Raw genomic sequence first — 11,188 nt, 5'->3', positions numbered from 1 at the left:
GTTCTGGTTTTGGTATGTGGAGACTGAGTTGCTTTGAGAATATACATATGAGGACATGCCTTGAAGCTGGACCTAGAAGTTGGAGTTTGAATAAAGGTCTGGCCAGGAGCTAAAAGATAAAGCTTTTAAATGCATATATATGGCGATTACGAGAGTACCAGTGAATGAGGTTGAACCTGAGCCTGTGGGACCTTCCTGGGGACAGACCCCCTCCCCACCTCTTGTTTACAGAAAAGCTTTAACCTCCTAGGCCTTCCCTGAGTTCCAAAGAGCAAACTTAATCAGAAAAGTGAGACATCACAGAAACAAAGGAAAACAGTCAAGCAAGACACAATAATAATACTTAAGCCATGAAACAATGTCAAAGACCTTTAGTTTCTCTTCAAGGGCTACAGATAATATCCTGAGGCCATATCCTTGAGTTGTTTTGCAGAGATTAAAACCCCCACCAGGTGGAAGAAATTAACTGCTGACCACAGGTACGGAGACCTCAGACCGGTTGGAACAAGAAAGTTGATGTTGACTTCTGAAATACCTCCAGGGACCTCACTGCCATCCAGTCAGAAGAACTGTGCATGAGCTGATCACACACCCTAAGACTCGCTTCACACTGTCTTTAAAAGCTGTTCCCTGAAAGCCATCAGGGAGTTCAGGACTTCTGAGCACACGATCCCTATGCTCCTTGCTCAGCCCCATGCTGGGCACCTTGCAGTAAAAGCTATACTGTTCTTCACCCCAACCTGGTGTCAGCAGATTGGCTTTGCTGTTCACAAGCAGACTCAAGTTTGGTTTGGTAGCAAGATCACCCAGAGAGGGTGTGACATACAACTAAAAACTGGACTAAAGGTGAAACCTCACCAAATATTTGAGGTGGAAGACTTCAAAGAAATACCTCCCTGGAGGAAAGAAGTGCACATGGTAGAAGAAACAGAACACCCTAGCTCAGTGGTAGGGTGCATGCTTAGCATGCACAAGGTCCTGGGTTCAATCCCCAGTACCTCGATTAAAGAAAATAAACCTAATTACCTCCCACTCTGAAAGAATAAAAGAACACAGTAGTGTGTGTCTTGGAAGCCACATTACCTTATATTTACTTAAAAATCACTTCAGATAAGGATGTTCTAATTCACAGCAACATTTATTTCATTCTATGGGAAATGCTGTAGTTTAGATTTTAACTTCACATCCTTTATTAAAACTTTTTAGGCTTTGCAGTTAGGATTTTTCCCACTAGATGGTGGTGTTGTTTCATGTTTCACAGAGTAGCCTGCTTTCCCCTTTCCTCCACTGCCTTAAAAAAGAGAAGGAATATTTTTATTTACAGAGTCAGGCACTGAACTGTGTAACCAATACACAGTATCTTCTGCGGTCTTTGCAATAATATAAGTCAGAGCATGGCATTCCTCTCTTCAAAATCTGCCAATGGGATTCTGATCACCTTCAGAAAAACCCTGTCCACTCAAAGAAAAATACGCAATGTGAGAGTGTGAATTTCAGTTTTATTCAGGATCTTAATAAGGACTAGCACTTGGGAGATAGCCACTCAGTTAGCTCTGAGGAGGTAGGGGAGAAGCCAGTTTGTATATGATTTTTGGCCAGGAAACACGTGCAGTCAAGCATACATCTTGGTAATAGTTTACTGCTAATCACAAAGAACAGATATCTCAAGTTAATGAATTTAGTGCGTTTCTATGTATGGGAAGATGCAAGAATCTGGGGTCATTGAAATTCTTCCTGAGAGATGTATCTACCTACCTAGGGGCCTGCTCATCCAAAGCATAGAATGCCTCCTCTTATATTTCATCCTGGACTCCTTTCAGGGTGCATTGTCATTAGTTAACTACAGTGGGTTATGACTTAACCCATGTGGAACCAGATGATGAGCATTGCTCTATGTCCTAGGGATCTTTTTTTTTAAGTGGACGTACTGAGGATTGAACCCAGGACCCCGTGCACTTAAAGCATGTACTCTACCACTGAGCTACCCCACCGCCACCCCTGTCCTAGGGAATGTTAATTTTTCTGTGTACACAGCCTCCAAATCCGTATCAAGGCTGATAAGACCCATAAGATCTCATACAATCTCCACCCTTACCTGACCCCCCTTCACCCAGGTGCCCCTGCTAGTCTAAGTTTATAGGAGACACTGCTACCTTGGGGCTCTTTTGTTTTTAAATCAACCTTATTGAGATATAATTTAAGTAAAATTAATTGCATCCATTTAAAGTGTATAATTTAAGGATCTGACAAATTTACACACTGGTAAAATCACCACCACAATGAAAATGCAGAACCTTCTTATTACTTAACAATTAGTTCTCACAAGCCAGTGCACACTGGCTCCAGCATGTTACTGATTATAAACCCAACAGATGTTAGAACTATAAAAGCCAAGTGTTATAATTTTGCTTTGAACCATCATGTGTATTTTTTGAATTAAGAGAAAAGAATCACCTTAGTATTTTCCCATGTATGTGCCATTTATTATGCTCTTTATTCTCTCCTAAATTATGAATTTCCTTCTGGTCTCATTTCCATTCAGCATAAAGTATCTCCTTTTGCATTTCTTATAGTGCAGATTTCCTGGCAACAAATTCTACTGGTGTTATTTTATCTCAAAATGTTTTCATTTCACTTACATTCCTGAAGGTCATGTTCATGGAATACAGGACTCTGTTTTTACAGCTTTTTCTTTCAGCCCTTTAACAGCTTATTCCACTGTGTCTGGCCTCCATAGTTTCTGATGAAAAGTCCACTTTTCTTGAACAGTTGTTTCTCTAAATGTGGTATGTTGTTTTTCTCTATCTGATTTAAAGATTTCTATTTATCCCACATAAACGAAAGTACGTTGGTGTCCTCAATAATATTTTGCAGTCAAAATGTGTCCTAAAACTAAAATGCTTAAGAACTACTGATTTATACAGTGTCTCCGCCTGGGTGGAGAGGAGAGCATTTCTCATGTACAGTAATAGCGATGGCCATGGATTTGCTGCCTGTTTCAATCTTCATTTCTAACTCTTACTGGCTGCGTGACCTTGAGGAAATGTATTTAATTTTGTTTTGCTTTAGTTTCCTTTTATGTAAAACAGAGATGATAATAATCAGGATCCAAAGAGAAAAAAAGGAACACAGTCTAGACATTTAAAGGAGGGGAGAATTTATTATACCAGATGGTTTTACGGGTGATGGAAGACCTGAAAAGCCCCCCCCCCCCAAAAGAGATACTGATGCAATTGAGAGGGTAGCAAAAGCCCGAAACCGCTAGCATCGCCAGGCCAGAGAGACGAGGGGAAGAAACAGGTTCTGGGTCCTAGGGGACCGTGGTCATCTCAGGAACTATCATGGACCTGTCTAGTGGACCTAAAGCCTCAGAAGCAGAGAGACAGAGAGAAATACCCTGACTTCTCCTTTACGTCTGCACTCCAGTCTCCCACCAATGCCTCCCATTGGCTGAATCTACCTGGAAACCACGGGACCCAGAAGCCTGGGAAATGCAACCTACAGTTCAGATCCCTCGTGAGATGGAGCAGAGCCGGGCGAAGACCTGGGCATTGGAGAGCAAACCGTTGCTAAAAGATTAGCACACCATCTCGTCTCATAGGAAGGGTAGGATGAAATGATTTAACATTTGTAAAGCACTTAGAATATTACCTGGCACAAAGTAAGTACTTTACAAGGGTTTGCTTAAAATCAAATAACTAAAGCAAACATTATCTCCAGCTGTTACACGTGTAATGGTTTTTAAATTGAGTTTAAGTTGATGTACAATATTGTATGTTGCAGGTGTACAATACAGTGATTCACAATTTTTAAAGGTTATACTCCATTTATAGTTAGTATAAAACATTGGCTATATTCCCCGTGCTGTACAATATATCCTTGTAGCTTATTTTATATGTAAAAGTTTGTTGTAATATTGCTTTTGTTTTGTTTGTTTTAAATATTAAGACTTCCTTGGCTGACAGTCTATAGTGTTCTGATCTTCTTTTTGCTGTCAGAGCCTCTGGTGGAAGAGAACTCTTCCAGCCCTATTATCCAGAAAAACCCTCCAGTGTGCCCACATGCTTATACAGAAACTCAAAGATTTCCTAGGTCTTCTGTTGTGATTGAAAAAGAGAGAGATCACTTCTTTTTAGATGGTATTTTTGACTTGAGAACAACGTAATATTTTCATGTCCTGAGCCACTGAGCAACCATGCAAGTACATTTTCTGTGCCTAGAACTAGGCTGGGTCCTACGAGGGCAGAAGGAAGAGGATGACAACTGGGCCACGCTCATTTATAATCTGGGTAGAGAGAGAGGATATGCACCTGTGATATTGTGATTTTTATTAAGAAATATGTTTTGGTCTTCATCCGTGTTTGGGGCCGAGCTCCTAAAACCCTTAGAATTTCCTAAGTGATGAAAGAAATCAAGGTGTATTTGTTATATTAATGAGGGGACTTTTGGAAAGCCCCTAGGTCACCTAAGGATGAATGCTGGTTGCTAGTGGATCCAACCCCATGATTAGAGGTTTGGCACTTTCAGCCCCACCCCTGGCCTCTAGGGAGGGCAGAGGGGTTGGAGATTGAGTTCAATCTGTTGCCTATGACTTAACTGATCCTGCCTGTGTAACATAAACAAAGAACAGAGAGCGTGGCTTATGCGCCATTTCTGAAGATTAACCTGATGCCGTCACTGACCAACAGTGCCCTCTGTGCTTCAGACAGTGGAAATTAAGAATCACAGATTCTCTATGCTTTGGACAAGCAGGCCCCTTAGATAATTAAATGTGTATCTCAGGAAGAATTTCAGTGACCCCAGATTCCTCCATCTTCCCATGCAGAGGAAAGCGCTAAGACCACTAGCTTGAGATGCCTGCTTTGTGACCAGCAAGTACTCTTTTTCCAAGATGTACACTTGACCGCACATACTCCCTAGCCAAAAAAAAAGAAAAAAGAAAAAAAAATCACATGTCCACTGGCTTCTCTCTCACCTCTTTGGAACAGCTTCCTCAGAGCTCCTGAGTGGCTGTCTCACAGGCTGTCATTCTCAGGAAGACCCTGAATAAAACAAACTCACAACTCCTTTGTTGTGAGGTTGTCCTCCAGCTGACATTAATCTATGAAGCCTCCATTGAAACCCATAAAAGATGGGGTTCAGAGAGCTTCCAGGTCTGTGAGCACATCCACACCAAGAGTACATCCATACTGGAAGAGTGACACACCCCAGCTCCATGGGGACAGAAGCTCACCCTGTATATCTCCCCATCTGGCTGTTCATCTGTGTCCTTTATTATATCCTTTAATAGGCTGGTAAATGTAAGTAAGTGTTGCTCTGAGTTCTGTGAGCTGCTCTAGCAAATTATTACATTTGAGGAGGGGGTCTTGGGACTCTCTGATGTACAGCCGATTGGTTAGAATCTTCAGTAACAACTGGGACTTAAGATTTCCATCTGAAGTGGGGCAAGGTCAGTGGGGAGTGGGTGAGCAGTCTCTTGGGACTGAGCCCTTCACCTGTGGGATTTCCAGGTGGATTGTGTCAGAATTGAGTTTAAATTGTAGGATGCCCAGCTAATGTCCTGAGCATTGCTTGATGGTGTCGGGGGCGGGTGGTAACAGCCCCCTCTACATGTTGGAAATTGGTCTCAGACTCTTTTAACCCACTCCCACTGGGAAATCTACTTCTGTGCCAACAGAAGTAATTAGACCATGCTAGGCTAACACATAATGGTAACTGAAGGGTATGAGCATGTGAGAGGAGTCAGGGCAGGGAGAGCTCCGAGATCCATCATAATTTCCCTTCTTTCGTGCCCCTGATTATCCAGGCCTGCAGTGGGATAAAACTAATATCATTCATAGCGCTTCTAAAGCTTTTTCACAGTTTCTCATTCAAGCCTGTGAAGTAGACATGGGCCCCCAACATGTCCAGCAGCGGGGTCTCAGCACCTAGACAGCTGAGATAGTATTACCTGCTGCAAAGCAATGTTGTGAGGCTTAAGTGACGTCTCCCGCAAAGCACAGAAAACTTCAGGGCTGGTCCACGAGAAGTGTGCGGTGCTCTGGGATCTGTCGTTTTGGAGATTATGAGTGCCTTCTAAAGCCTCAGGGGCTGGGTTCAGACCCAAGCTTCACCATAAATACTCCACTGTAGATGAATTTCCTAGTCCCCTCTGTGTTTCTGTTTCTTCGTCTGAAAAAGTGGAAAGAAGAATACTGGCCCACTCACAGGGTTATTTTGGGGAATAAATGTTTAACACATGTACAACCCTTTGAACATGGCCAGCCACCAAGCAAGAGCTCAGTAACCGTAACGTATTCCATTAAAAAATTCTCAATCCCATCTAATTCAATGTCCCCTTTAAAAATAATAGACCTTATGTAATGCTCGCTTTATTTTCTTGTCATTAAATCCATAGATAACATAAGCTTTCTGTGTGCATTACTTAAAAAAGAAAATCAACATGATGCCCTTATGCTGCAATGTAGGGGAGAAAAAGAAAAGGAAAGTCATGTATAACAAAATAATGTATACTTTAATATTTAAATAACTGTAGTAGAAGGCCTGGTGAAGTCATGATGTTTATTATAACTAATGAACAATTTTAGAATAACAGAATTAAGGCAATATTTAACTGAATATCGCCATCGCTTTTTTTTTCATAGTTGGCACTTTACTATTTTGCTTAATATGTTCCTATACAAAAACACACATAGAATCCGTGGGCATGTAATATCTAACAAATGCAGACTGAAGAAGATGTGCTACATTCATGGTACTACACAAATGGTGAGTGAAGCAATTTTATGCAATGATGAAACTTTCTCCGTAACGTTTTGAGCAGAACAAAGTACAATCTTTCCCTTGGTGTACACAGTAATTGCATCTGTGGACAATTCAAGATTATATTAAAATATGCAAAAAAAATCTTGTGTTTCTATATAATATTAAATGCAATTAAAGCTCAGGTAACTGAAAACAGGTTTTTCAAACACATGAAGAGCCCACAGGACATACAAAAGACATTCAGGGTTTAGGACAATTCTTTGTGAGCTGTTGTCTCAAGAAAATGAGAATACCTAGCATTCCTACTGTGTGCTCACTGAAAGCCAGTAACAGTCCCAGTAAGGAGACAGGTAACAATCCCTCTCCAACCCCAAATTTCTCCAAAGCCTTCTTGGGTGGGAACCTTTTCCTCTAGGAGATCCACTATCACTTAGTGTCATTGCAAAACAACCCACGAGGTGGCAGCATCTACCAAAGATTAAGTATTTTTGATGCCCTTAAACAGCGTCAAGAACTTACTGGAAGGGAGCAGGGCTGAGACTGAAGGACCTCAAATTTATTTGTAATGTTTTATTTCTGTCACTACAAAAAGATGGTAAAAATATTGAAGATGAATGTGAATGAAGAAGACATGAAAATTTAATTTGTCTCTATCTTTACATGTATTTATTTTCCCAGTGGCTTAATACATTTTATTTTGTTCATGATTTTTTCTTTTTTTAAATTGAAGAATAGTACATTTACAATGTTTCCTTACATTTATTTTTTTTAAAGGCAAGTTCCCTTGCTAAAGGGTCAACAGAAAGATCTGGATAGGATATTGCTAAACCCTCCATCTGCTTCCATTCACAGAAAGAAGAAAAATTACGGCAGCTGGAGAATCAAGACTTCCATTAATGGTTAAGAATAATGTACATCTTTGAATACCATGAGAATATGCAGAAAAGAACAACACACCACATGGAGGAGGGCAAGAAGAGAGTACAGAGAAGGTGGGGTTTGAGTCCATCTTTAATATCAGGTGGGAATGGTACAGGTGTATATTAAGAGGCAATAATGAAAATGATGAATAACATGTTATTAAGCTTCATAGTTGACAGTATTCTTTCACGTATTTTGTTCAGGTTCATCTTCTCACACTGCTGCTCACCCTTAGCCAGAACTAGTCAGGGTGGTCTGCCAGCTGGTGACCATTACCTATATTGAGAGATAGGAAGACATACAGATATTGAGATAAATTATTTAGAGATGTTTATAGAAATTTGACGATTTTCTATCTGTTGACCACAACAATAAACAATTTGGGCTTGTGTTTTGTATGTTTTTAAATTTCATTTTTACCGCGTTTTACCAAAGTATCAGTCTTCAATGGGTTGAAAACACATGTACTCATGTGCGCACATGCACACGCACACACATCTGATCCTTATCTACCAAAAGCTGGAGGAGCATTGGCCCCAGAGCACCAAACAGCCAGGAAGCACTCGGCAGGTGAGCCAGGAGAGCTGGGGGAGTGGGCGCACATTTCACAGTTTCCACCTGTGACAAGTGAGCTCATTAGATTTTATTTAATCCTCCCAACAACCCAGTGGGATAGGTGGTATGATCTTGACTTTACAAAGGAGGGCAAAAATTTCAGAGAAGATAATGAATTTGCCCCACTAAAACCAGGAGCCAGGATCTGCTGGAATTTTCAGCCGTTCTGAGATCCTGTTGGGTAAGTCACCACGTCAGCGCCCTTCTCTCATCTATCAATACCTCTAGATCACACTTTATTCTGGGACCAGTTGCTCCAGAGCTCAGTTCTGGCATTGGTGCTTACCAGTCCTCAGGGGGCAGTTCACTAATCTTTCCCTAAGTTTGGAAAAAGAGTCTGTCTTCTAACCCAACGGAGCATGGTCAAAAGAAAGGTTAAAACAATAACAGCACGCCAGCTCCCCATTTCCTGCCTGTTCACATCTACACCCACCCACACACAAAACCTTCTCATCAAGCATGAAAAATAAATTCTGTTCTCTCTCACTGGAGTAGTAGTGGTATCAGGTATATGTTCCTGACTTGACTTTTTCCCCCTTATGTTAAAGTGATTTTTTATCTTATTTTTTATTATAAGCTTTTATAACAAGTTTTTATCATTAACTTTGTATCAGAAACTATTAAACAATGAAGTATTTTACAAGAAAGTATTTTTCTCGTTTACTTTTCAGATAAAGCTGCATGAATTCAAATGAGAACACGACTGGATTTAAAGGGAGAAGAACCAGAAGACAATCATATAGTGATATGATTTACAGTATGTAGCTAGAGCTTTTGTATGAAACTAAATGTTGATCGAACAATGGATAACTAGGAATATGTAACTTCTTTTCCATTCTACACTCTCATTATAAAACCAAAATGGGTATAAAGCTGCACTTTCCTTTATTTTGAAGGCCCCCTAATAATCAAAAATTAATTAGAGATAACTTGAGAAAAAGTGTTTTATCTAGCATTAAAAACTCATAATGGAAAGTGTCTGGAAAAAATTTCTTCTCCTTTTACCCCTTCTTAAAAGCAGTAACGATAATAAAAGAGAACAGCCATTGAACACATATCATGTACTTAGAAACTTTACCTGTTATTTTATTTAAGCTACACAACATCCCTATAAGGTAGGAATTATTCCTAGTTTATCAACAGGAAATTCAGGCTCAGAGACATTAAGCAACTAGTACGACGTTGCAAATTTTGTAAATAACAGACTCAGGATAGAACTGAGTGTTGGAGCGTGATGCCCAGGAAAACTCTTGACATTCTATGTAATGATTATAGAATTAAAACACGAGCAACAGCCAGCTGTTAATCTCGTTAACTCTGGGAACTCTATTTCTGTTAAGTGATTCTCATACTTTATGCAGAGTGAGGCTCAATTTACCTCATCTCTGCAAGCCTGCTTCCTGACGTAAAAGGACAATACTCTTTTTATGATTTGTTGCAATTAAACAAGGTAACGACTACCTGAAGCTTTAATGCAGCAGATGTCAACAAGTAGTAGCCACAATCATTTTTATTGTGTAAAGGTAGAAACGGGATTAAACATATTTAGTCGGGAAATTATAGGTGTGGATCCCAGGTCTGTGTGATTCCCAGGCCAGCATTCTTTATTGATTACACCATAAGGTAAGCAAGCTGTCTTTGGTAAAACGGTTGGGCGAGAAGAAGGCTTAATTTCTTCAAGCCCTGCAGTGACATCGTTTATTATTCACTATTTAGCTATATTATTTTTACTCTCTGGCACTTTGGGGCATAGACAGTATAATAAAAATGCCTCCACAGTTGTCCAGTAATCTCCCCGCCTGTCCCCGGCATCCCACAGCATGACATGAGCTCTGTGGGTAAAGTAAAGGGCGCTCAAGGAATTCGACCTCAACCAGCACAATTAGCTCAGAACCGGCGCCCAGCCCAGCTGTTGCTATTTTCCTCCCTAGGCCCCGCCCCCCGACCACGCGGGGCTCCAGCCACGCCCCCAAGCTGGAGCTCTTGGGGCGGACTCGCGGAGCGCCTCAGCCTACCCACAGGGATTCCCTCCCCAGCCAATAGCGTCCGAGCTACTGGACTGCCCCTAACAAAGATGGCGGGGGAGGTCTCAGTGAGGGCAGACTGATTTAACACCCGAATCCGCGGCGGACCGCGGAGACAGTGGTAGCGCCGCGGCCCCGACCATGGAGGAGGGCAGCAGCGCTGGCAGCGGTGGCAGCGGTGGCAGCGACAGCAGTACCAGCGGCAGTGGCGGCGCGCAGCAAAGGGAGCTGGAGCGCATGGCTGAGGTCCTGGTCACCGGGGAGCAGTTACGGTAAGACGAGGGGCAGTGCCAGGGGGCTCGAGTGGCACTGCCAGCCCGTGTCCGCAGCAGTGCCGCGCGCACGCGCGCGGGGACTCGTGGCTCGCGACTCGCGCGGGGCTCAGGGACGCCTGCGGATGCGTGGACCTTCCGCGCCGTGCCGCGGCTTAGCTGCTGCAGCCCGGCGCCCTGCGGACTCAGGACTGGCGCGGGGCTCCCGAGGCGGACGCGGGCGAGCGCGTGGTGCGTGCTGCGCCCTCGCCCCGCTGCTGCAGCCCTGCGTCCCGCGGACGCGCTGCTGCTGACCCCGCGCGCCTCTTCTGCCCGCCAGGCACCCGGGCGCTGACAGGCCTGCCGGCTGACAGCCTACTGTTAGTCCGCCCAGAGGGCGAGAGGGGCTGTGAGGGGCCCCAACCCCTTTACTCTTAGATAAAAGGAGCCAGCCCAACGATCGCCTTCACTTAGATTTTCCTGGCAAATTTTGCTTCAATATCCTGAGCCCTCAGTGTTTTCATCTGTAAAATGGAGCTGATCAAGGCGACTCCCTTGAAGGGTTGTCGTGGGGGGTGCTGAACTGAGAACATTTCTGACACTCTACCTATC

At 42.8% G+C, this 11,188-nt stretch overlaps 1 protein-coding gene across 2 annotated transcripts in view; it reads left to right on the top strand.

Annotated features, from left to right (window-relative positions):
• Window positions 1–10,350: 10,350 nt before the first annotated feature.
• The window catches only part of DEPTOR (DEP domain containing MTOR interacting protein), a 130,447-nt gene continuing 129,609 nt past the window's right edge, over window positions 10,351–11,188 (top strand). The window contains exon 1 of one of the 2 annotated variants that reach the window (XM_032468117.1): window positions 10,351–10,597. In XM_032468117.1, the coding sequence (XP_032324008.1) occupies window positions 10,467–10,597 (131 nt within the window). In that variant the 5' untranslated portion in view covers window positions 10,351–10,466. The remainder of the gene's footprint in view (window positions 10,598–11,188) is intronic. The other variant, XM_014560710.2, reaches the window with a different exon arrangement.

This window comes from Camelus ferus, chromosome 25 (genome assembly GCF_009834535.1).
Source record: "Camelus ferus isolate YT-003-E chromosome 25, BCGSAC_Cfer_1.0, whole genome shotgun sequence".
Taxonomy (NCBI): Eukaryota; Metazoa; Chordata; class Mammalia; order Artiodactyla; family Camelidae; genus Camelus; species Camelus ferus.
Note: the sequence above shows the minus strand (reverse complement) of the source record. Positions and strands in the feature narration are given on the sequence as shown.